Consider the following 27,743-nt stretch of genomic DNA (forward strand, 5'->3'; position numbering starts at 1 on the left):
TTGATAGAACTTTTGTATCAACTGTTTTCATTAAGAAGTATTAATTAATTTTTTATTCATCTATTTATTTATTTTTTGTTCCCAAGGTTGCAAAAACTATTGGATGTTTGTGACTTATCTAACAATGTTTTCTTGGAAAGTCTCATTTCTGTTGAGTTGCTAGACATTTTGTTTCTTTAACCTGCACAATTTTAGTTCCTTTTCATCTTTCTTGGGCTGGAGTGGTGGCAGATGTTTTGGTGGTGAATATCTCATAACCTTGACAAATAAAACTAAAGCGGTGTTCAATTCAATTCAATTCAATTTTATTTGTATAACGCCAAATCACAACAGAAGTTATCTCAAGGCACTTTACAGTTTTTAAGGTTTAAGAACTTACAGAATATAAGTGTATAAAAAAATATTTAGAAAACAGCTTTAGGCAACAGTGCAGAGGAAAAACTCCCTTTAGAGAAAGAAACCTCCAGCAGAACCAGGCTCATAGTGGGCGGCCATCTGCCTCGACCGGTTGGGGTGAGTGGAAAGAGAAGAGAGAAAAGAACAGCAGGCAACAAAAGACAACAACAAGCAGCAAGAATATTGGGCAGGTCAGTAGGGCCAGTAACTGAACTATGGAGATATAGGAGATACAGGAAAATAGAAAGTGCGATGTATGGGTACATCAGAAACTTTAATCTGCCGCTGTTACTAGGTGGTAATTAGGTGTTGAAATAATAGAAAGACAGAAAACTAACTGTCACCCACAGTATTTTAAAAATCTAATAACAATTCAAGTAAAATTACCAAACATTTGCTGATTTTTAATTTCATTTGATTTGATGGACTGATCAGCCACTAAATCACCACTTGGAGGTGTTCAGCATGGGCACTCTGACTGGTCTATAAGCTACACAGCCTTACACGCAAAGGTTGTAGTGCACAGTGTTCTGGCACCTGTTGATCATGGCCAGCTTTAGATATTTCTTATACTCACCATGCTGCCGTTCCTCAGTCTGTACATAACAACACGTTTTAGTCACAATTTGGCCCTCTGAGAATTTGTCAAACAAATCCACACTAAACTTCTACATTTATGTTATTAACAGTATTGAATCCTACATTGTTCAAAATACAGTGTTTTCTCTGTGGCATACTTTTGTTTTTGTATTTTAAGTAACATTTTTGGAGCTTAGTATTTTTACTTGTGTGGATAGAGTAAAGGGTACCTCTTGTTTCTCTGTGTATGTACTTGCACTCTTTTGAGTACTGTGTTTGTGTACATTATACATCTTTGTATAACACAAAGGAAGTATGAAATAAAATATAAATATTGGAAAAGAAAAAAAAATCCTCCATTATTTTTTCCATTATAAAAAAGCTGTCCTCTCTTTAGAAATAATCGTTTTTATACTGTCTCTAAAACACTGAAAGGCTCTGGGAAAATATGACTGGACCATTTGCCTACATTTGAAACACTTTATCTGCTTAAGTTCTAATCTGTTAATTGATAAAAACAATGGATACATTAGCTGAGAATGAAAACCTTCATTAATTGCAGCCCTAAATCTGAGCAAACTGAGCCTGCTCTCTTTCCACAGTCCACAGTCACCACCTGCAAATCTGTCCCTCTCCCTTTAAGTGGGAGGTGAGCGGCAGGGCGCTGCGGACGGTGAGTATTGGAAACCCAGACCAGTACACACAAAGTCACCGGGAGTGACTGACTGAGTGAGAGAGAGAGACAGAGAACGAGAGCACGGCTGCTCTCTCGTCTCCAAAACATTTTACGCACCGCGCCACTGTTCCGCCTGTACTCCTCAGCCCGTCATCTTACCAACATCCAGCAAGTAGCCAGCTGTCTTCACTCTGAGGAACCGTGAGCAGGAAGCCCGTACCGAGCCGCAGCCGCTGAAACCACCGTGCTTTGCATGCGGTGAGCAATTAAAGCGCGAGAGGAAGAGAAGGAGGACGGAAGCTTTTTTTGTTTGTTTTTCTTTCCCACTCACGGAGAGCTCAGGGCGCACCGGCGACTGGTGAGTGGAGGCTCAGATACACTTCATTGAATAGCAGTCACGAACAGAGATTTTAGGTGCACAAATTAAAAGTCAGTTGTCTTTGTGTCACGCAAGATTTGCTTTGAAAACTTTCAGAACTCTTTACAAATGTCAGCCTATCATTTGTGAACTTGTAGATGTTACTCCCAATCATCAATACCAATTAGTATTTTTTGCTTCTCTCCACCCTAACTCACAGAAACTGTTGACTTGACTGTGACTTGAACCCCGTCCTCTCCACTGTCAGCTCCATCTCTTGTGAAATCTTGTTTCTCTTTTCTCTGTGAATGTGCCAGAAAAGAGAAGCTGACAGCACAGTGCCGCACAGCACTTTATGCCTGGCAGCTTACACAATTTTCCTGTGGGGCAGAGGGGGTGATGATGATGATGGTGATGAGGAGGATGATGATGATGATGTCAGTTCTGTTGGCAGATGCAAATGAGTGGATATCAGCAGGTTCACCAAGAATAGGTACAGACGTCAACATTTTACCAAAGGCTTCAACACCCTACTTTTTTTTTTTTTTTTAAAGCTGCTGATTTGCTGACGTTTACCAAAAGAGCTGGGACTTCAAGTTTCAGAATGACGGGAAGTTATTTTCATGGTGGGATTTTTAAAAGCAACATCAGAACTGGGTGTCCATAGTGCACAAAGTATGGGAGCATAGTCAGTTGTGTCTGGGGTCCCACCCCAAGGGTCTCTTTTGAGAGCGTTCAAGGGCCACCAGTGTGTAAACAGACTCGGGAACAGGCGTCTGAGTGCGTCTCACGCAGATCAGTGTTGAGGTTGTGGAGCAGCTGATGATACCCTCCCTGCGTACTGGTGGTTGAGGACGATGGCAGCAGGTCTGGGGCCGGTTCAGAGGCGACGTCTAGGTCTTAGCACAGAGGACAAATTGTGGAAAGCTTGTGGAAATTCTGCCACAGTGGGGGTCGTACTGAACAGTGAAGTTGTAGGTGTGTGTGTGTGTGTGTGTGTGTGTGTGTTTGTCTTTACAGTGGCTGGCTGCGTACAAAGCTGTCCGTCAGCGGGGAGTCCCTGACCTTTCTTTCTGTCAATCTCTTTTCTTTCCTCTTCGCGCTTCAGTCTCATCTTCACGCCCCCTACTGCTGCGACCACTTCTTCTTCTTCTTCTTCTTTTTCTTTTTCTTTTTCTTTTTTCTTTTTCTTTTCTGTTCTCTGCACAGTAATGCAGCATCTCTACAACCTGCACAAACTCCCATCATGCTCCTTGATTGACAGTTGAGAGGAGGACAGAGCAGTGCACATTTAAAGAGTGTATAATGTGTAACATATATGTCTCCTGCTCTCTGACTTCAGCTTCACACACAAACACACACACACACAGACGCAGGGTAATCTCAAGGAGTGGTTTGCCATTTCACCTTTCACCCGTGCCTCCCCTCCCCCCTTTCTCTCGCCATCTCTGGGAGCTTTGTCTTCCCAGGTGAATGGGTTCACATCGGACAAAAGGTGATCGGTGCTGTCAGTCTTTCTTGCCCAGGCGACATGGGGGCTGCCATGTCCTACATACACATTATGGCCATGGGAGACACTAGTTTCTGATTGGTTGATTATAAAAGTCCTATATCAGTTGATCTATTTTTTAATTCAACTACAGTTGAAATCAGAATACAGTTGTATTAAAGGGCCACTTAGTTTCCTACTTGTTTTCTACAGGTCTAGTTTGTGCAGTACATGGAATCTGAGTGGTATTAAACCATCCTCAGTGGTACTAAACCATGCTGTTCATAAAATATCTTGCTGATGCAGCCTGAATTGCCTTTTACTTTCTGTAAAACTCCTACAGGTGACATGTTCTGAATTCAATTTATGTCTTCTTTTGCAAGTCAGAAAAAATATGGGTCTTTGTACAAATACAAGTTTTTTGCAGACATGTTTACTGTTTATGACAAAATGGGTTTTTCAATAATTGGCAGTTTTTTTATTTGTAAGAAAATTGGATGCTTAGCTTTTGGAATGTGAGGCACAAACTGGGACCATAACAAACCTTGTTATTTTTTTCCCGTACGAATTTTCACTTTTGTTGCATATTGAGTGGTTTGTGTCTGATACTGTGTGTGTGAGGATGCGAGTGTGCGTGCACCATTTCCTATACAGTGGTTGTCTCCATAAGGGCAGCAGAGCAGATAAAGGTTTTTTCTGTGTCTCCTCATGACCCCCTGTATCCTCTGGACATTGTTCTCTGAATCCCATTGAACTAGGAATCCACAGAGAAACACCACAATGGAGAATAATGGTGTGTCTGTCTGTAGTGTGTGTGTGTGTGCGCGTGCACTCCTCAGCCTCTCCTTTAGCGCAGTGTGCGGCCTAGACAATCATACAGAACAATGCTGGGTTCAGACAACCCCTGTGATCTCTTTAAATAAAACTCTCTCGCTTTATTGTTTCCTTTGGATGAATCAGGAGAACTGTGAGGGTTAAAGCGCTGAGCCGAGCGGTCTGACTGACAGGTTACTGTTTTATCCACATCCTGGATCTCCAGGGCATCATTTATTATCTAATGTGGCTTGCGTGTCTTTAATAGTGTGTAAAAAGTGTGTGAGAACACAGGTGTGTGAAAAGGTACAGGACACAGTTTTAATGTCTGCCACCCAGATCAGTACTCAGCACTGTGCGCCCACACTGCTGTCTCCTTTCATACAGTAGCAAAAGTGAATTAACTGATGAACAGAATATGAATCCACAGCTAAAGTTTTCATATTTCATAGAAAAATAGCCAAAAATGTCTAGTTCCAAGCTTTGCAAATGTGGTGATTTTCTGGTTTCCTTTGTCTTATATGGCAGCAAATTGAATATCTTTGTGTTTCCAGGCTGTTGGTCAGACAAAATACGTACTTTTAAAATGTCACCTTCTGCTCTGGAAGGTGACATACCTCTGTTTACTGACAATAAAAAAATCAAGGCAGTAATTGGTGGTTACAGCTTTCTTTTAAAGATGTGAAGGTCTATGGCTTAGAAACGCACTGGTGATGTGGAACCTACATTATTGTGGAGCTCCTTCCCTACACGTTCAAATTTCTGTTGAGGCTTGATGCATGGTAAAGGCATTGCTTCTACCTTGAGCCTTAAAAAGTGGATAAAGTGAGATTATTCTGGTTAATTCTTCACTACATCCCTGATAAGAGTGTGCTATCAGTCCGTTTCTGTGCTCTTTTGCATCATTTAACAGCCCGTTCTTGTATTAAGTAAGCCATTATGATCGTGTCGTGTTTAGTTATACACTATGAATATCACAGGCCTGAGGTGAGAACTTTGCAGTCGCATCCCGTCTTCGGTTAAATTTTTATCTTTGCGGCAAACAGGGCAAGAAAGAAAAAGCAGTGGCACTGTTGAAAGTCTCCGGAGACGTGGTGCACTTTTTTTAAAGACGCTGTCCACCTGTCGCTTTGGTAGAGATAGAAAAAACGATGACTGTAGGAACTTTATAGGAAACACGCACACACAGGGGAGACACAGTGGTTTATGCTGGGCGGGTAATAAAGAGCATGTCTAATAGGGGTGATGGTCCAGTCTGAGACGACAGCAGCTGTGTGCACACACACACACACATACACACACACAACCCTTAAAGCATCTACACACATCGTCAAGGTAAGGCGCCTCTAAATGCAGCAGTAACGCACCTCAGTAGTAAGAGTCATATATGGTTCTTTCAAGGCTTTTCAAGTTTATGTGTGTGTTTAAAAAAAGTAATATTTATGTGTTTAGGTTTCCTTGAAGAGTAACTTTTTTTTAATGCATGCAAAGTGCTTTTAAAATTTTTTTACATTCTTCCAGCTGTGCTTTGACTGTGTGCTCACTCATCCATGACTGCTGTCATAAGCTCATAATGACGCGCTAATAATGCAGGAGTAGAGCCCGCGCTTTCAGCCGTGGCAGGCTATTTATCAACAGCTGTAAATCAGTTTTGACAAAGAAAGAACGGAAGCGATCTTGAAACGCTGCCCTGTGTTTCTCATGCCACTTTTGAACTTTTTAATCCATATAGAAAAAGGGAGAGAAGAAAAAAAAAGAAAAAGAAAACGGCACTTGAGTTTTCAGAACTTTTTCAGCTTGTGCGCACGTGTATGTGTGTGTGTGTGTGTGTTTATGGAGCACGCAATGTCAGAATGCATGCTCCTACAAGACTAAGGTGTGTTTCACTGAATGCACAAATGGGAGGGAAACTTTTGTTGGGAAGTATGTGGCGTGTTTCAAGTTCAGATCTTTGTGAAAAAGGGCCGTAACCACAGGTTTCTTTTGTCGTGCTGCTCCCATAATTCTCATCACATAACGGCCCTGTATTGTTTAGTGTATGGGACATGAACGAGCAGGTTTATGCGCGAGTGTCACAATAAAATACTGTAAAATCTACCTCTTGGTGTAGAAAGTCTAGATAGAGGGAGAGAGAGAGAACAGCAGAATTGGGGGGTGGGGAATATATGATCAGGACATCAATAAAGAGGAATAATGCATGAATTAGTCAAACTTGCTGTCTTACGTTACGCTAACACAATGACAGAAAGCCTCTGTTTGCTTTTTAATATGTTTCAGCTCCTTTTACAAACCAACAGATTTGCATTGCCATCAGAGAAGTACGCGCAACAGATGTTTTTTTTGTTTGGCATGACCAAAGATAAAGGTATAATCAGTTTGTTGCCATCCTTCTTTCCAGCCGATTTGTTTATTTCTGCACCGATCGGAGAGAATTCACAAACACTCTATTGATACCCAAGCCCCGCACGCATAAATAACAACCTCCCAGTTTCCTGGTTGATTTACATGACTTTCCCCTGGGCTCAACAACGCAGCTCTGTTGTCTTTATGAAACCTTAAGTTGATAAAAAAAAAAAAAAAAACAAGATTCCTGCTGTGTACCTGTTTGTTATGGGTGTTTGTGTGCGTGCATGTGTCTGGCATTTGCAAATGACCAGAGACCATTTGTTTGTGCTACAGCAGTCCAGTTGCACGATTTGCATTTCCTTTTGAAATCAGTGAAATCTAAAATGACAGTAAGCCATTATGTGCCCGCTTTATATAAGTCGTTTTTTTGTTTATGGTGTATGTGACACCTATTTGAATGTAAAGGCGACTATGACTCATCATTCATAGTTCATTTAGCCGATACCTCTTTTATTGTTTAATAAGGTCTAAAATCTGTCCTACACAGTAATACCTCTTTAAAATCTATGTGATCCTATATGTAAAGTAAAGCATCCTCTGACAGATCTCAAGGTCTAAACACGATATCTTGTGTGCACAAAGTTACGTCTTTCCCCGTCATGTATCCTGTAGAGAAATTAAAGAAATAAACTTATATGCATGTTTCTCAGTGAGGAGGAAAAGAAAGCTGAAGTTGACATGGTGTCAGTGATGAAGACATGGAAGAGTGTGAGCTCAAGTCCTGCTTCACAAAGTCAGTCACCTACCCTAAACTTTTGTTTTTCCACTTCTTCTGTTTGCTGCTCTGCAGGCAGATAAGCATTTCTTTCCATGTTTTAATTCCAGTTTATGTATCTTGGTTTTATCATTTGCTGAAGTGTAGCACAATTGAAGGAGAAACCACCCAGATAAATTTCAGCATGTGGCATTTAAACTACTTTATCAGCTTGTCCACTCCAAAAACAAAGACCCCTGCAGACCGTAAAGAACAAACTTCTCCTCAACTATATTTAGTTTCTGCTCTGAGCTGCTTTAGTTGTACACCCATCAGCCACATTAAAACAGCCCAGTGGTTTTAACGTTGTGTTAGTAAAAAGTCATGGTGGCCATGATCAACAGGTGACAAAAGACACATGGAGCCACATATCTGCTCTAAGGCCACCCATTAGTTTTAATGTTACAGTATATAGTATTTCACAACAAAGGCGCCAAGATGAAAAAATACAAGATGCTAAGATCTCACCGATATATAGGTTCAGTTAAAGGCTCTGTAATTTCCTCATGTCCTAGATTTTTCCTAGACGTTACTCATACAGGGGGAAATTGTGCATTTGTTGGCGATTATTATGAGTTGTGCATTATTTCAGGATTCATGTTGTGTTGTGTATATTTCTGGAAATAGTAGCGTGTGTGTGTGTGTGCGCGTGTGCAAACTAAAACCTCTGCTGCTACTGGTCTTTCTTTTTAGAAAGTGTCCCTGTAGCATCAAAAGCTAACTTTCGAGGGACAAATCCCTTTATGAGCTGTACTGATTATTACAGAAGAAGGAGGAAGGTGCTGTTATGAAGTCCTTATAGGGAGGAGGTTGGGGCTGATGGACGGGTCAACAAAACTTATTACTTTAACATGGAAGTCCGCTCTTTGTTTCCTGTTTCCCACCGACAGTCAACATTGTTTTCTTTGCAAACCTTAACCATGATTGTTGCCTAACCATAACCACATTGTTGATATTGTAACAATGAATTCTCTTCTTACCTGAACTGTATTTATTAACTGCTAAAACTAACCTACCACTAAACATGCTAACCAAACGATTCTTTGGGCTTTATAGAGCTTTTTCACTGAAAACAACACGGTGAGAGCAGCGAGAGTGAACCCGACACTGAAGTTCTGCTCCGGAAATGAAACGAAGAGCTAAAACTTACCGTGATACTCTGTTAAGTCATGGCCAGCTGCAGAGTGAGGTCATAATTCTCCTATTCTGACACAATCACATTGTCATTTGATACATAATTAGAATTCACTAAAAATATATTTCACCTTAGTCACAGCAACGATGCTCCATTACCCTTTCGGCTTTCCTGGCCATGGTGCCGTTTTCATCTCTCTCTCTGCTTTTTCAATTGCCGTTGGAATGGATTTACCTATAAACCCAAAACTTATTGGTTAATGAAGCATATTTCAATAAGATTTTTAGCCTCTATACCAGCGTTACGTTTGTGTTTTCCAGATGTCACAAACTGTCCAGATGTATCTGCCATGTAGTCGGGTCTCTGACCAGCCTTGTGTGCAAAGCTAGGCACTGTGTCATTATAGTGTTCAGCCATGAAACTTCAGACATGATCTCCAGCTTATTGGAGGTGGTTAAGACCTATGGCACTAAGTTGTTTGTAGCATACGAAGCTATACTTGTGCAACACGTGCGGGCACACACAGACACACACACAGCAAAGACCCCCTGCAGTTTGTCTGTGCTGAGAAGAACAGGCCCTCGCAGAATCACCTGTTGTGCTCCTTACTGCTCAAAGGCGTTTCCATAGTAACACCTGAGAGCCTTGGCCCCCTGGTCTATAAGACCCTCAGCAAACAGAGACCCCCACCACCACCATTACACGGACGCACACACACACACACACACACACACGTGGGTGCTCTCAAGAAGCAGCAGTGAATAGAGTGAGGATATAAAGTGTGCCGGGCTAAAGGAGAGAGCACATTGTGAGAGTCGGGTCTCCTTTGTCTGAGCTAGCCTGAAGGAGCAGGGGGTGGAAAGGGTGTGTGGGGTTGTGCACGTATGTGTATGTGTATGTGTATGTGTGTGTGTCTGAGGGGAGGACTTTGTGAAAGAAGAGAAAAAAGTGGCCTTCATACGCATCCTTTCTTCCCTTTCTCTTGTTCTATCTCTTTATTGGAAGTGTGTTTTGTCTTCTTCCCCCCTGCCCCCCCCCCCCCCCCCCGATAAATGCCATAGTAGCCTTTCGCTATCTGCCACAATAGACGACCTGTTTCAGAGAACGCAAGGGAGAGAGAGAGAGAGAGAGAGAGAGAGAGAGAGAGAGAGAGAGAGGCATGAAAAGAAAAATGGCTGCTTTTTAACCTGTGCTTCTGAAAAGAAAAGGAATAAAGGGGCCGTGACTAAAGCCAGAGTCCTGTTCTCCTCTCTTTTCTCTGTCCTTGGTGTCTTTGTGAAGGGTGCAGTTGTGTCATCAGCCTATTTATACATCTTATTTAGAAAGCTTTTGACAAAGAGAGGCACACAGAGAAAGAGAGAGAGAGAGAGGTTTATGGACTGTTGGCACAGGATGGAAACACTGCAGATGTGTAATCCAGTATATGTGGACATGTGTTCACTGCAGAATAACTTCAGAAAAAACAAAATTAAATTGAGAATGGCACATCATCAATAAAATGTTGCACATGGTTATATTTATAATTCATGTTAGATTTAATTTATTTAGACAGTAGCAGTTGGATAAATATCAATGGACTTCATCTTACCAGATATGTCTTAATTTACAAAGTAACTAGTGACTCTAGCTGTCAGAAGTGTCTTAGGATACAGTACTTTTTCATGGAAATGGCATAAAATGTAGTACTCATGTACTAAGGCACAGGTAGCTCAAAGGACAGGTTCCTTGAATTGCATCTAGCTTGCTATGATTCTAGTATGGGAAGTACCAGTATAAGACTATCATAAAACTTCCCCCTGCTTCTAGCTGAAAGACTCTTTGAGATGATGTTGTCCGGAGGAGCTGTGTAGGAGCAGGTCAACCAAGATGACAACCCTTCAGTAATATGAGCAACCAGATGATATCATTTGAGCTGGAAAGCTCTGCCAGATGGCGTCATCTGGAGATTTCTAGCTAGCATTGAGGCATTTTAATATAGGGAAAGCCATGTAATACCATTCATATACCATTTATATAGTGGAAACACAGTGAGAAAGTCACCCTTTAATTTGGTATCTTATGGAGTGTCTCACCAATAGTTCTGCTATGGAACAATGTTTACGAATGCATTCTTGTGTGGTTTGGTTTTATACTGTGCTTGAGGACACACAACCATTCTTTCACAATTATATGCAGAAAACCAGTCTCTTCATTTGTTGTCTTGTTGATGCTGCTAAAAAATACAAACAGGTTCAAACTTGAAAGTGTTGCATTGAAGCAGCACAGCATTTGCAGCCCGCTGCTGTCTCAGGCTGGTGAACGTCAGTGCAGTGATATTCCTGGATCTGGAAAAAACCCTCCTAAATTCACATGTTGTTTGTATCAGACAATGGTCTGAAGAATTAAGATGATTAAGATTTTATGAATCTCCTCCCACAGTTGAGCGGTTTCATAAGCAGTGAGACGTAACAAAGGTCTAATAATAGCTCTTGTTTTGGAGCATGTGCACCATGGTACTATGAGGTGCATGCTCAATAGTGTGGGCTGTATGCTGTAGGTTAATGTTGGGTGAAGTTGAGTGAAACCTGAGCTGGCATCACATGTAGCTGTTGCTCTCTGCCTTAATCAGTTCTGTAGAAACTCAACCTCACCACACAAAGGCATGAAAAAACAGAAACCTCAACCGTCAACTCTTGACTCTCGAGTCTCTACAACATAGAGGAAAGTGCAGGCATCGGTTCAGAGCAAGTTAAGGTGGAATGACCAACTTTGCGACTAAGACTAACTTTGGCCCCGATTGAGACGCAGTTTCTTTGACTGTAAGGGACGTTAAGAATCCGTGCACATTTCAGCGCTGAAGTCTTCTGCTCTTCCTGCATAAACGCCTCTGATTTCCATCTAATACTTGTCGAAATTGAAGCAATTTGACAAAATCATACAAAGCACTTAAAAGAAAGCTTGACTCATTCCTCGCTGAAAAGGACTGCAGCATACAAAAAACTTTAAAGAAAATAGCCCTGATCTCCTGACAACAGGCTCAATTCATAGTGTTTTATTTGCAGTTTGTTCACTGTAAGACCTTGTTAAATCTTTATCAAATCAAACTGGCAATACATAATGTTGCAGGGAGGAATGGTGAACAACAAAGCTACAATGAAAAGCTCCAGATGAGTTTAGTTTGGGTGAACTTGTTTTGTGCCTGAATGATGCATGCGGAATAGTCCGCTTATACAAACTATATGGAAATGTGAGATTAAGACCAACTACCAAATACACCTCTAGGTATGCGAGCCCATACTCTTTTCTTTGCAAAAGAGACAAGCGTGGACAAGCTGTTTTTGTTTCAAAAAGGTTCACCGCTGTTCACAACGTAGGGCGGTGTATGTTGCTATTGTTCATGAGGTATTTTTTTGCTTTTTTCAGTAGTTTTGTTGTTTTTTATGACACTGAAAAACCGTCACCTGTGACAGACTATGTTTTCTCCCAAATGTAATAGGGTCATACTTTTCTGTTCAAGTGACACAACACAGCTGTTATTCAAACGTCAGTCTACTTAAATCAATCAGTTAGATATGGTCTAATAGGTTAATTGTATAATACAAAAAAACTTTTTAAACCTGAAAACAGCACAGGTGTCTAATTTTATTAAATGCAACTCAAAGCTATTTGCAACTTTGGGGAAAGAAGTTAGTGTTAGGGGACAGAGAGAAAGAAGGGAGAGAGGGGGGGAGACAGAGGGGGACAAAGATCTAAAAAAAGTACAACCAACAACAAAAAAGCAAAAATTCAATACACAGTCATCAAAACAAAAGACCCTAAATTAATTGCGCTCTGCTACATTCTGCCCAGGTCATGAGGTATTACACAGAGACGCTTCACAATGTAAGTCCATCAGAAATAATGGATTGGAATAATGGATCTCTGATTGGTCAAAAGGGTGAGCCTAACTCAAAAACCCCGGTCTTACACGAGTCTACATTAAAAATTACATATAGCTTTAATTTTGTAGTTTCTTAGTTTTCTTTTTTTTTTTTTTTAAATTAAATGTTTTGTAGTTTTTGTGTTTTGTTTTGTCTTGTTTTCCACTAGGTCCATTTTTATTTGCTAGTTTTACTACTCTTTATGATTTAACATGCTCTTCTTGCTATGCTCTTCTTCTTACTTGGGTTAGAAATTACCTTTCATGTGTAAATAAAAAAAAAAAAAAATTATCTTCTGTCATAAGAAACAAATATTTTTTCATCATACAGCAAATAAGGGCTGTATCAATTCATTGTGTGAATGAATCAGCAGTAGGGTTTCTTCTTCTTTCCTCATTTGGTCATTTTTTTATGTAATTCTTCCTTTGCTTTTAATATAATATTGATTGCACAACTGAGGATGAAGGAAATTAGAAGTGTGAGTTGGAGATGTGTTGGATGTGACTGTGAGTGTGGCACTCAGCCACAGGCCCTCTACGGGGCTCCAAGAGGAAAAGTCTAAGAGGAAAAGCAGAGTATAAGTCTTTGTGATGTCTCTATCACTCAATCGCCGTGCTGGAGTTCCCAACACTGCTCTTTGTGTGATGAACTGACTAGCAACCACAGAACAACAGCACCTTATCAAGGCTTGTAGCTTTCTGTGTTTGCACACACACACACACACACACACACACACACACACTCGACACAAGATTAAAAAAAAAAAAGAGGAAAGTGAGCATGTATTCCTGATGAGTTTATTCTTTGGACTATGCACTATGGTTCAGTACCCTTGACATCAAAAGGCCAAGAGAACAGAGGAGGAGAGGGGAAGGAATGAAGAAGAGAGCGAGGCCTTTGTGTCTCCAGTCCTGAGAGCTTATTCTCTAATGAGGCCCAGTCGGCATCGCAAGGAAGCTTTGTTCAAGAACCGTGTGCATCTGTTACTGTTTGTGTGTGTCTTACTAACCTCTCCAATATATAGAAATCAACATCCAAAACATACAGCTCTTTGAGACTTTATCATCTGTCAGTGTGATCTTAAGGGTGTTCAGTGTAAGTACTCTGTTGGATGGCCTTGAAATTTCACTGAAAAGCTGTGTTTGAACTTTTCTTCTAGTCAGTCAGGTAGCAGTAAATGAAAGCAAGATAAATGGTTTGAAAAGCAACCAATCGCACAACAAAAATGTGCGATTGGTTGAAATTCAGGAGATTGAAGTGTGTGTGTGTGTGTGTGTGTTTATTTATTTTTTGTTTGTGGAGGTCACTGGGTGTTGCTGTAGCTTTAGAGTTGTGTTGGTGATTTATTTATTTATATGTTATGTGTGAAAGACAGCAAAACAGGAAACAAGAAACTTGTCTTTTCCAATTTTGTGTGGTTGGAAACACATCACAGAGGTGACTGATATTAAGCATGAGGTGTGTGGTGTAGAGAACGCCGGGGTGCTCAGCCATCTGACTGGTGGAATATGTCTCCGTATGTTTCATCACACTTAAATTTACTTCAAATTTCAGTGTGAGTGCTCCTCATCTGCTGTTTATTATACCTCCTATTTGTAGGACTTCACACACCTCAATAATAGAGTTGATGGCAACTGAACGCCCACACACAGATGCAGAAAGTGGATGCATGTACAGCTCAATCTGAACCATATCGGGTGTCTGCATAGGTGGATGTGTTCAGTCAGTATCTTTACAGGCACGGGTTGATGAAGCCATTTACATCATGCTGATTCTTGTGGACATGTGAACATGAAAGTTGTTATTTGAGTTTTAGTTTTATTTAGGTTTTAGTTGTTAATTTGTTTGTTCTTATTTGTTTTTGAGAAGTATTAAGTTATCATTATCAATCTGGCACAAAAATCCTCTTGGATCAATCATAAAGTAGCTTTAATGCTCTACTGGAATTTAAATGCTTTTAAAAAAAAATAACATTTTGTGAAATGTATTATTTTGTATCAGTATTAATATAAAAGAAATATCTTCTGCCATGCCAGATTTATTAAGTGGAGGTTTAGAACTGAGATTTGACTTCACTTTTTGGGTGTTAGTTTGTTGTGCAAGTTCAATATAGTTGAACTTTGTGACACTGTGGTTTTTCAATAAGCACAACAGGATCACTATGGTTTGTGCAGCCATTTTCCCCATTACAAAATAATGGGTCTACCCAACAATGTATAGAGAGCCTTTGCCTTCTATCTATCTATCTATCACATTGTTGTGAAAAAACTATCCAAACCCTTCCTTATGTCTTCCCTTTCAGGTATTAAAATATAAATATAACATAAAATGAAGGCAACCTAAGTTAACAAAAAATATGACTTTGAAATGATCACTATGTTTTTTAAAGCAAATAGTAATGTAATACCAAGTATACCCATGGGAAAACATACTCCCCCTGTTTATTACTACATAAAAAAAAAACAACTAAACTGCTCTGATCAGTCTGGGAACAGCATGCTGGTTCTATGGCAGGACACAACGAAGAAAAAGTACAGTGCTCCATGCCTAAAGTTTGCGAAAGAGCAGTTGACACTCCACAGCAGTTTGGACTGATGAAACTATATTGAACTATTTGTAAAGAACACACAGCACTACATCTGGTGTGAAAAGGTCACTGCATATCATCATGAAATCATCCCAATCCTAAAGTATGGTGGAGGAAACATCATGATTTGGGCCTGTTTTGCTGCATCATGGCCTGGTCATCTTGCAGTGAGTGAGGGGAAGATAAATTCCAAAGTGCATCAAAAAATTGAGAATGAGAATTTCTGTAGGTCACGTACACCACTCTACTACTATCAACTGGGAAGTTCAGCTGAACACTTTTCACCATGTATTTCTTTATTTTCAGACATTTTGAGGTTCAAAAAGGACGGGGACTGTCTGTATCTCTCTCACAGTGCCGTCAATCACCTCCCCCACACGTTAAAACAAAAAAGAAAGAAAGAAAGAAAAAGTGATGGGGAAGCATCTTTTCTGTCTTGAAACTGCTAAAATCTGTGAACTATGCTTCCAAAATCAGCCTAGTACAGATGAGAAATCGGATAACTTTTTTGCTGCACGTATATTTAGTTTTACTCATTCCCGGATTACCCCAGAAACCTGATTTCTCTCAGTAACCTGGTTACTTGAGTGCATGTAAACACACTGAGTGTAATTATTGTGTATATGTTAAGTCATTAGTCTGAGATAAAGCTAAAGCACAACTGGGCTATAGAGCAAGACAATGATTCCTAGCTTAAGAGGATGTTGACCATTGAACGGCTCAAAATGAACAAGATTAAAGTTTTAGAGCCTGGACTTAAACTAGAGCAAAGAGTGATTACTTTTTCACTTTGGAGATTTAGGTAGATACATTTTGTGCTTAAAAAATACGAACATGTTTTTTGTGTTTGATGAGGTTGTCTTTATTTTATGTTAGAGCACTGTATTTACACACATGAAAGAAGTAACACAGCAAAATGTACAGCAGTCACTGCATCGCATATGCATCAGACAACAGCATGATGCATGTATTTCAATTAAAACATTAAGTGACATTAAGAAACTAAAAATGTATTGGTTTCCAGAGGTCGTCATAATAACAATAAGCATACATTTATTATTATGTATATCAATTAAACTGTAAATTGTCTTATTTGTTGCCTTGTCGCCTTTGTTGGCCTTTACATCACCGCTCCAGCGTCATTCTGACCTTGTTCACCCAAGTTTCATTCTCATGTCCAGGAAACCCTAACTGATAAAGCCAACCTTGTTAGAAAGTGTCTGAAGCTGATGAAAGCTCTTATCTCACCGCCATCACACCTGTTGGTGGGTTGATGTTCGATAGGTATCGTGCGCGCTGCTGCTGTTGCTGCAGTTTACCTGCAACAGCATGCTAATTATGCAAATGAAGGCACCGCACAGTGGGATTAGAAGAGGCTCTTTGTATTTCCCCTCTTGAGGGGAGAGAAATGGGGGTATGAGAAGGGAGGGGAGAGCGGGGGGAGTGGTGGATGGGGGGGGTGGGTTCAGAGGTAACAGAAGAGTTGAAAAGACAGGCGTTTTGCTGGCGAGGGACAGTCACTATGACTTGTGTTAGCAGCTCTGTTCCAGTCAGGGAGCGCTGTTGGATCTCCTCACGTCCACACGGCCCGACCAGGTCAGTACTGAAAACATAGAGGGTGGATGTAAAGTGTCTTTTGGCTTAAGAAGTTTTTGTTTTTGTTTTTGTTTTTATTTTTTATTTTTTGCACAAATTTCTGCACAGCTATGAATTTTATTTGACTTACTGAATCTAAGCAAAGCGACATCCCTCACTGATTTTCAGATTATTTAGGAGCTTTTTTTTTTTTCTCCAGAAAAGGATTTAGAAATGGGGATTCTGTCTTCATAAACTTGAGCCAGGCCCTGTGGGCAGACAGGCACTAGCTGGCGCGGTACACTGGATTGTTTTATCATCCCTAAGCAAATACTGCTAACTGTGAAACATTTCCCCAAACATTTGTTTATACATCGGTTCGCACTTGTCTTAACACGACTGCCCAGCAGGTTGGAAACTCACTAGGAGCACTGTCACGAAACGCTGTCGACAATTGGAACAATGTGTGACAAAATTTCCTTGCAAGTGTTTCTCGATCAGGGACAAAGTGTGACGGAACCGGCTGTGGAAACATGCAAAGACCTAGGTGTGAGATATTTTACATGAGCTTTGTTTTTGGTTTGTTTGTGTGGTAGACTGGTGTGTTGGAGCCAGCTGATTGAGACACGTTTGATACATTCATGCAGAGAAACTTCTGCCATTACAGCTGTCAGTCTCTGACTTGATAATGGGGATGTCTTTATTTGTTTATCATCAAGTAAACCTGTTTAGACGGCTAACACTTTGTCATGCTGCTCTCAACTGCTGAGACTGGCTCCTGGCACTCTTTCTCACAGTCTATTGTGCGCACTCTGCTATTCTGCCTCAGGCACTTGTTGGAAAGGCGACAAGGACGATATAAAACCAAAAGGCTGCTCCTGTTGGGGTGGGGGGGCACTGACACAAAGTATAAGGAAACAAAAGAAGAAAGTAAAAGAAAGAGAGAACAACAGAAAGGATTTGCTGTGCCAATCTCCCGCGGGGAATGTTGGGTTTTACGTGTTACAACTTGTTGGGCAACTGAAGGTTTTGTGTGAAGTGACTCTTGTGTCATGAGAAGTGTAAGGTTTCAGTGCTGTCGGTGCTCAAAGGAGAGAAGCTGATTTTTATCTGAGGCCAGTTTCCTCTATCCTCTGTCATCCTCCATCGCCTCCTTCTCTGCTGTGACAGGAGCAAGGAGCAAGCCGTGTAGTTTGGTTACAGCCACAGCCACGATGAGCTTCTTTTAAAATAAAGCATTATATATATATATATATATGTATATGTATATGTGTGTGTGTGTGTGTGTGTGTGTGTGTACTATGTTATTACATCGATTGAATAAGCTCTGTGATAAAAGTAATCAGAAAAAAGAGAAAAAAATAGTGGAAATAATGCAAAATGATATTAATTTTGGCAGGTAAATATATGTGGGAAACAGGTAACAAAGTAGGAAATATGAGAATAAATGTGCACTTAGCTGTCCCTGTTGTCATCTCTGCTTCCACCTTTCCACTGGTTAGGAGGAAAAATGTAATAAATATGTGTAGACTTGTAAAACTGAAATAAAAAATGAGTACAGTGCCACTTGATATGGCATTATTGTAACCTAATGTGAGTCCATGTGGCCTACAAACAGCGGGACAGTTGGAGGTTTAAAAAAACAACACTAGTGGATTTCTTCCTTAGCTAGTCGTTTACTTTTCAATATGAAAGCTTTTCAGCTGAAAACTGCTACGTGCTGTGGTACGAATGATGTTAGTAAGGCAAGAGCTTGTGGGTATGTAAACCAAAACAAGAAGCTAGCAAAGACTAAAAGGCTCACTAGCACCTATTATTTTACACACAGTCATCTGAGTCATTCTTAAGAGAAAGTTGTACGGATTAGTGCAGTTTTAAGTTTAGTTAGGCCTACCGTAGTACTAGGTGTGAGTATGAACACAACTGAATGATTCAGATAACACCCCTTTAAAAACAAACGATGCTTAGTTCCTCAAACAAATAGATTTGCATTGGAAGCAAAACATAGTCTATTCTGCCCAGGTGGTTTATTCAGCTGAACTCATCACTACAGCCAGTGTGCATATATTTACATACACACACACTCACACTCTCTCTCTCTCACACTCACACACTCACGCACACACACACATATACAGTTGCAAGAAAAAGTATGTGAACCCCTAGCCTAATGACTTCTCCAAGAGCTAATTGGAGCCAGGAGTGAGTCCAAAAAGTGTGATCATATTGGATGTGTTGCTGAAAGCTGTCGTGCCCTTTGAAAACACACACCAGTTTTGGGTTTACTGCTTTCAAGAAGCACTGCCTGATGTGAACCATGCCTCACAGAAAAGAGCTCTTAGAAGACCTACGATCAAGAATTTGTTGACTTGCATGGAGTTGGAAAGGGTTACAAAAGTATCTCCAAAAGCCTTGATGTTCATGTGTCCACGGTAAGACAGACTGTCTACAAATGGAGAAAGTTCAGCACTATTGCTGCTCTCTTCCTAGGCGTGCTTGTACTGTAAAGATGACTGCAGGAGCACAGCGCAGAATGCTGAATGAGGTAAAGAAGAATCCTAGAGTGTCAGTTAAAGACTTACAGAAATCTCTGGCACATGCTAACATTTTTGTTGACACATCTACAATAAGGAAAACATCAAACAAGAATGGAGTACATGGGAGGACACCACGGAGGAAGCCACTGCTGTCCAAAAAATATATCGCAGCTCGTTTGCAAGTTTGCTAAAGAGAACCTGAATGTTCCACAGCACTACTGGCAAAATATTCTGTGGACAGATGAAACCAAAATTGAGTTGTTTGGAAAAAAAGGCACAGCACAAACATCAAAACCTCATCCCCACTGTAAAACATGGCGGAGGGAGCATCATGGTTTGGGGCTGCTTTGCTGCCTCAGGGCCTGGACGGATTGTTTTCATTGATGGAAAAGTTAATTCCAGAGTTTATCAAGACATTTTGCAGGAAAAACGTAAGACCATCTGTCATCAACTGAAGCACCACATAGGATGGGTGATGCAACAGGGCAATGATCCAAAGCATACAAGTAATTCAACAAAAGAATAGCTTCAACAGAACAAAATACACCTTCTGGAGTGGCCCAGTCAGAGTCCTGACCTCAACCCGATTGAAATGCTGTGGCATGACCTTAAGAGAGCCATTCACACCAGACATCCCAAGAATATTTCTACACTGAAACAGAGGAGTGGTCCAAAATTACTCCAGATCGTTGTGCAGGTCTGATCTGCAACTACAGGAAACGTTTGGTTGAGGTTATTATTGCCAAAGAAGGGTCAACCAGTTATTAAGTCAAAAGGTTCATATACTTTTTCCACCCTGCACTGTGAATGTTGACATGTTATATTCAATAAAAACATGAAAACATATAATGTTTGTGTACTAATGTTTTCATCAGACTGTGTTTTTCTATTGTTGTGAGTTAGATGAAGATCTGAGCACATTTTATGACCAAGTCATGCAAAACTCCACATAATCCCAAAGGGTTCGTATCTCCTTTGTAACATACAGTTTACGTGGAAAAGTGATTGCTGATGTCTCGCAGTGCTGTTTTTGGTCACTTTGTTTTACTTTGTTAGCTCAACATCTTCTCCGAGGTCTGTTTTATTGTTTTGTCTTAGCATATAGCTTAGCATTCAATTCAATACAATTCAGTTTTATTTGTATAGCGCCAATTTACAACAGAAGTTATCTCAAGGCACTTTACAGTGTTTAAGGTTTAAGACCTGACAGCAAATATTTATACAAAAAATTATAAAGAAAACCCAACAATCCCATTTGAGCAAACTTTAGGCAACAGTGGAGAGGAAAAACTCCCTTTAGAGGAAGAAACCTCCAGCAGAACCAGGCTCATAGTGGGCGGCCATCTGCCTCAACCGGTTGGGGTGAGTGGAAAGAGAAGAGAGAAAAGAACAGCAGGCAATAAAGACAACAACAAGCATCAAGAACATTGGGCAGATGAACTGGATTCTGGAGATGTACAGCTCCAGGCAGAGGATACCTGCAGAAAAGCAGAGCTCAGTGCATCAGTAGAGGTCCCCCAGCAGACTAAGCTTTAGCAGCAGAACTAAGAGATGGTTCAGAGTCACCTGATCCATCTCTAACTATAAGATTTATAAAAAAGGAAAGTTTTAAGTCTAGTCTTAAATGTAGAGAGGGTGTCTGCCTCCCAAACCTGAACTGGGAGCTGGTTCCACAGGAGAGGGGCTTGGTAGCTAAAGGCTCTGCCTCCCATTCTACATTTGGAAACTCTAGGAACCACAAGTAAACCTGCAGTCTGAGAACGTAGAGTTCTGCTTGGAAGATAAGGAACTATGAGGTCTTTAAGATAAGATGGAGACTGATTATTAAGGGATTTATAAGTGAGGAGAAGAATTTTAAATTCAATTCTGGATTTAACAGGGAGCCAATGGAGAGAAGCTAACGTAGGAGAAATATGATCTCTCTTACTAATTCCAGTCAGAACTCTGGCTGCAGCATTTTGGATTAACTGGAGGCTCTTTAATGAGTTATTGGGACAAGCATATGGCAAGCACCTATAAAAGCTGAAGAAGGCTGTAGGTGGTCGGAAAACAGGCTGCAGTATAACATTGTGGTGCTATTCAAATCATGCAACACAAAGACACTACATACATACATTCACAAGGTCAGCTTCCACATAGATGCAGTCAGCTGCAGAAAAACGAAGTGTGTTTAACTAGGTGAGAGTGATATGCGGGGAGACGAAAGCCTTGACTGGTTTGCATTGTTCCAGCTAAGACACTATGGGCATTGTTAAAAAAAAACCTTTGTGCTTGTAAAATGCACACACACCTTGTTGCATTCCTCACTGTCAACAGTTCTGTGGGTCTCTGGGATTCTGCACATACCTCTGCATTGGGTGACACACATACATAGTTTATGCAGAGGCGTGTGAAAGCCACCTGTGGCAGCTCTAGAGTCTAGAGCCTCTGTGGAACGTGGAGGGAGAACCCAGGAATAACTTCCAGTGTGGGACAAAACTGGGTGTGCTGCTGCTGCCAGCCCGACCCCCCGCCGTCACACAATCAACCCCTCGCCGGTGCTGATGGCGGCCGCTGCCTTGTTTGGTAAACAGTTTCCCACCTCTTCCTCTTCATCCGTCCATTCTCGTTCCTTCCTCCGCACAACCACACCTGAAAACAGCAATCAGGGAAGATTAGCCTGATATAGATTCTTGTGGGTTTAAAGCTGCTGATATTTGATGTTTTATTCCAGTTGTCAAAGTGCCGACAAGTGTATTGGAAACGGCATTTAGGTCACGGGACACTGAAAAACTAGAGTAAATGTGTGTAGACTTAAGACTTTTTTTGTTTTTGTGACCCTGGGGTCCGTAGACGACTGCCCTACCAGCTTATCCACAGTCAGCCCTTTAATGTTCCCTTATATTTTGTCTTAACTACTACTGTACTTACATGTATACTGTACTTACATGCATATATTTTATTTATTACTGTACTGTTTGTACTATCAGGTTTCATAGTCTATTTATCTCGGACTGTGCCAGTTTAGTCTTTCGTCTCCTTTGGTCAGACTATCTTTCTGACAGTGTTTAAGCTGTTGTAAAAATGCAATTTCCCCATTGTGGGACTAGTAAAGGTTTTCTTATCTTATCTTATCTAATTATTCCAAATAAGGATATAGTGAAGAGTTTTCTAATGGGATTTACATCACATGAAGGCACTAAGTTGCATTAAAGAGCTATTTTTAATATTTCGCAAAAGTGACCACAGCAATACTCAACTACTAGTAGAAGTAGCCCTTTCAACTCAAGCTAAACTACATGCTCGAGAATGTACTCAAAGTACTCCACAAAATACTCCACCAAGAAAACACATTTAAACATTATGAATTTTGCTGAAAAGATGCATGTCTAAGTCTAGTCCAGATGTATTCCACAAACTTTCAAAGGTGAAAATTGTCACAAATACATTTTAAAGTAATTATTAAAATATAATGGATATATAATGATCTCTGTTACCACAGCAGCTTGGTGTGGAACAATAACAGTACAGCTAGTAAAGGTGGGGCTGACTTTAATCACCTGGAGCCACCCTTTTAATCATCAAATGTTCTGCCAGGTAATAAATAAATCATCATTATTAGTTGATTATGTTTTTTTATAAGGACATAACTGCAAAATGTAACTAGTAACTACACCTGTAAAAATATGTAGTGGAGTAAAGATACAATGTAAAATGAAAATACTGGAAACGTACTTGTTAGTTACTTTACATCTGATACATACGCCATGTTAGCCTATATTTAGCAGATATGTGGTATCTTATAATACTGGTTTCCACCATAGTAACTACCTCCACTTGTTTGTAAGTTGCTGAAATAACTGAGGTAGTGTTACAGTAGGAGGAGTAGAAAAGAACAGGAACCATTATGTTGGACACTAGCAACAAGGACGAGATGTTATGGATGAAACTGGCATGTGTAATTTAAACTGAGTATAATGGTAAAGTGAAAGATAAAAATAGAAACTGTTGATGGATAAAATAACCAGATGGGGTGTGTTTTTGATGACATGATGACCATACAACGCTGCTCACCCACAACAGACTGAATACTGTTTTAAACAGTGTTTTTTCTTTCATTGTAAAACTAAACCTAAAAAACCCTAAAAAAACTGAAATTCAAAGAATAATTTGAAAGTTTTGCACAGTTTTCTTGCCATCAAGTTTTCACTTATCTAAGAAAATATATCTACATTTTCTAGTGTGAAAATGTTGTACATACATGCCCCGATGATGTAATGAATTTGCTGTCCTAAAAATGATTGCATTGATTGTTAATTACTAACATTTAAGTGACATGATGAGTGGGTCCTTACTTTGTAAGCTAGTAGTAATCACACGACAACATGCACGTGCAAGATGATGTGATATATATATTCCTGCCGTGATGTCACGCAATTTCACTGACTAAAAGTGGTGATCATTTTACCAGATGCGGCACGGCGCCGGCTAGAGGCAAGAAGAAGAGCAATCAGTGTAAACAACACAGATTTCAAACAGTGTGAACAGAAAGCTAAGGAAGTGCACTGAATGCTGCGTGAAGGATACACGCAGCGTGCTTTGCTGAGAAACAAAGAATGCTAATGTAGATTCATAGTAAATCTCTGCACTTTTAATTATTAGAAGTGGGAGAAAAACAATAGATTGGTTGTGTTGAGCTGCTACTCCAAAACTCAATTAGGCAGCGTAATACCTTTTGTGAACAGGTTCATTCCAAATGTGTCTGCCACAGCTCCTGTCAGAGCTGTTTTGAACACACTTGTGATGCACGACTTAAGTTTGGACTCATCTCTATCTCCAGCAGTGACAACAAAGAGGCTTAATTCATTTCATCTCGGTTTGTGGACGATGAGGTGGCCTTTAGTGTTTGAGCGTCACTTTGTGATTAGGCTCACAGCTGTTTTTTATTGTGCAGCTTCAAACATACACACACATACACATGCATATACATCACTGAGGTTTGGAGCCTTGGACCCTGGCAGACAGGTGGCTTTGTTCAGAAACACAGTGTGCAGGCTGGGAGAACAGGGTGAAGTGGTGGGATGCGGGGGTAGGGGGGTCTAAACATTATTATGCTTTCCACAGAACAGTGGTGCTTTTTTTTTTTTTTTTTTGCCGTGTTCCCGAGTTGGTCGGCACATTCCGCTGGCATTGTTATCCGGCCTGTTTCCTGCGGCCGGCGGCTTTTGTCAGCCTCTCCCCCATTGTCCCGGCTTCCTTTGTTCCCTGGCTCCAACAATGGCTTTTTTTCTGCCTCTTTATATATATGTGCACTTTTTGCCCTTGTGTGTTCTGTTTGTTTTGTTCTGCTGTCTGCTGTGTTTTTCTTTCCTCCTGCTGCAGGGCTGGGAAATAACACACACACACACACACACACACACAGGCCTGAGTTGATTTGTTCAAGTTCACTGTGGTTCAAACCTCTGTCATTCAACCTGTCCTCTCTTCCATTCTCTCGCTTTCTTCCTACCCTATACCCTTCTATTATGCACATACATACTCGCTCAGACAGTAACCCTCAGTAAGTGACTGGACGTGGTGGTATCGTAGCTGCCACCTGACCCTTAAACTTGACTCCAGCAGTAAAAAGTGAAATGTAACCATGGTAAATACAGGCTTTATTTCTACTATCTGCTGCTTTATTATTGATGATATATTTGTTTTGATCTTTTCCTGTTTCCGTTGTTGTTGATGAAAACTCAAAACTCTCTGTGTGTGGTTACACAGGAATCCACCATAACAAGCATTACTACCGCAGAAATTTGATCCCTACAACAACTCGGCCCTCTACTTGATCGCTGTTAAGCTCATGTTGATGAAACTCAACATTTCTTGGACAGATGTTGCACACTAAAAGCCAATGTTTGACTCCGAGGCCACAATCCCTCCCTTTCAGCTAGGCTTTTAAGCTGAAACTTGTGTTGTCAGTTTCATTGACAGTAGCTTAACAGCAATAATTAAATAAATAAAACAGTAGCAAAGTTGTGTGTGTCTAATCTGACAGCATTACTGCATTGCAATTGCAATTTGCCTTATTTTACTTACTGTCACTTATACAAACCACTTAAACACTGGTACTGCAACCTTTTTTTTTTTTTTTACCTCTGAAGTTACATTTCAACACTATTCAAGTCTATTTCTTGGGCTCAGAGCTAAATGACCTATGCAGATTTTCTTCCTGTCCTTCAAAATGCTTTTGTCTCTTGACGAAAGAGCACTGTGTCCATTATGGAACATTTATTATGTGCTGTCAAACTCCAGACTCCCTCCACTTTATACTTATCTAGGAAAATATTTCTACATTTAATATGAGAAAAAACGAAAGTTTTGTACAAATATGTCCCGATGATCTTATAATTTTAGTGATCCCCAGACCTTTCACCTAATGTTACAATGCTGAAAACAATCAAATTCATTACTGTGAAATTTCCTACAGATATTTATGGTCACCAGAAGATAGCTTTTTGGTGATCTGCTGAAAGTCCTAATACCTTCAGCTATTTTCACGTATTCTCTTGTGTGTGTGTGTGTGTGTGTGTGTGTGTGTGTGTGTGTGTGTGTGTGTGTGTGTGTGTGTGTGTGTGTGTGTGTGTGTGTGTGTGTGTGTCTGTTAAAAACTACTTGATGGCTTGCCATGGAAATGGGTAAAAATGTTCATTGTCCCCAGAGGGTGAACTGTAATAACTTGAATCCTTTGGCTTTTTATCTAGTCCCATCATCAGGCCAGAAAAACAGTTTGTTCAATACTCCACTTGGCTCCCCAGTGTAAACTGTGTTAATTGATCCGTACAGTTCTCCTGGTGTTTTATTGTTCTCTCTTATTTGCTGTAGTGGTATCAACTACGAAAACTAAATTGGCACGGTAGGTGCCCAAATCTCACCACACCCTAATGACACCAATTATATTGTGCTGTTCCTTTCTTTTAACAGAATGGTTGAGCCCAGCCCTCCAGCAGTGCACCTTCTCTCCTGTGGGGATGTCAGCATGGCAGGTGTCAAAGTCGAACAGGAGGAGTCCAGAGTTATTACCAATGCTGAGCCCCCTAAGATGTCCCCCTCACATGATTGGTCAGGAAATCAGCCAGTGGAGGCCCGCCAACTGACCCCGCCGCTCTCTCGCTCCCCTTCAGTAAGGATATCACAAAAGGCATGATGGGAAAAGTGCGTCTGAAGAAATGTCTGAGATTTATATGTTCTGTGTCCGGACAGGAGGGTTCTCCAGGTAAGGAGCTCCCCCACAGGCAAAGCCCCAAGGAGGCCAGGACGCACGATCGACCAGAAGAACAATCCAGCTTCAAGGAAGGTCTGATGTGGTTTTTTATTCACTAGATGTTTGTTAGTACCATTTCTCCGCAGCTCCGATAGAGCAGACAAACAGTCGTACTAGGATTTGGCAGCTGTCGAAGCATTGACTGCATCATGCTGCGTCATCTTTTTGTGAAGGAGTTCCTACATTACCACATTCTTGGCATCTGTTAACCTCTAAAACCCTGTGGTTTATTATATTTTGGGTCTCATTTTAGCCATGCTAGCAGCAGTTGTTCGGTCAGCCACTTTGGTCTAGATTTGATTCATGCTGATAACTAATAAATGGAATCCCATGACATTTGTTCATGTGTTGGTGCACAGGGGATGAATTTTTCTGACATCTGTGACATCTTTTTTCCTTCAGCACCATCTTTATTGTTCAATGTCTTGATAACTAGTGGACCGGCTGTGGCTGTGAACATTGTTACGGTTATTGAGGTCCCATAGAGGATAAATTGTTTACTCACTACGTTATGATAAGCACCATCTAACGCCAGACGTCATTCAATGGTGGGAGACTCATTATTGTTCAGATATGGAGATAAGGAAGCCTATTTTCAGGCAGCTTCTCCAGGAAGACATTCATAGTGTTGGTCACATGAAAAGTGACAGAACTAGTTTCCAGAATATAAATAACAGAGACCTTGAGAGAGAGTCATGGCATTTAGTGGGTGGGGATGTTGGATTGTTAGTTGCACAAAGTTACAGAAATTAGCTGACATAAAAGGTGTGGGGGGAAACAGGCTCTTATGCTATTCTGACACCCAGCAAACACTTCTGAGCCAGTATAAACACACCTTGAGATGGTAGACTTGGTAAATATAACCTGCTAAACATCCATGATAATGTTACTGTGGATCAGCACTTTTAAGTAATCTCAAAAAGTCCACACAGTTTGAAGTGTTTGTATGAGTGGACCTGAGTTTTTCTTCCCTTCTATGGGAGCCTTTCTTTCACACACACATACATATATATATATATATATATATATATACACGTCCATACAATTTGCTCACTGAACAGACTTTAACAACTCCATATCTTATGTGTTTAAGTGCACTACATTCTACTGCTATTCACCGTTAAACAATGCAGTCTGCTGAAAATCGATGCATAGAAGTGACGGTTTGTGTAGCGAGGCGAGGTTGTTGTTTTGGTTCATGAATGGGTTCGGGGGAATTTAGCTGCTTTTTGTCCCATCTTTTTTTTGTTT

The 27,743-nt window shown here is 40.6% G+C and overlaps 1 protein-coding gene across 5 annotated transcripts in view; it reads left to right on the top strand.

Moving 5' to 3' along the window:
* The first annotated feature begins 1,662 nt into the window (after window positions 1–1,662).
* The window catches only part of LOC113151771 (SRY-box transcription factor 13), a 41,139-nt gene continuing 15,058 nt past the window's right edge, over window positions 1,663–27,743 (top strand). For 3 of the 5 annotated variants that reach the window (XM_026344694.1, XM_026344695.1, XM_026344699.1), the window contains exons 1-3: window positions 16,610–16,688; window positions 26,153–26,351; window positions 26,432–26,525. In XM_026344694.1, the coding sequence (XP_026200479.1) occupies window positions 16,615–16,688; window positions 26,153–26,351; window positions 26,432–26,525 (367 nt within the window). In that variant the 5' untranslated portion in view covers window positions 16,610–16,614. Of the gene's footprint in view, window positions 2,010–5,593; window positions 5,647–16,609; window positions 16,689–26,152; window positions 26,352–26,431; window positions 26,526–27,743 lie in introns of those variants that run through there. The other 2 variants (XM_026344696.1, XM_026344698.1) reach the window with 2 other exon arrangements.

The sequence above is a fragment of the Anabas testudineus genome, chromosome 5 (assembly GCF_900324465.2).
Source record: "Anabas testudineus chromosome 5, fAnaTes1.2, whole genome shotgun sequence".
Classification (NCBI taxonomy): Eukaryota; Metazoa; Chordata; class Actinopteri; order Anabantiformes; family Anabantidae; genus Anabas; species Anabas testudineus.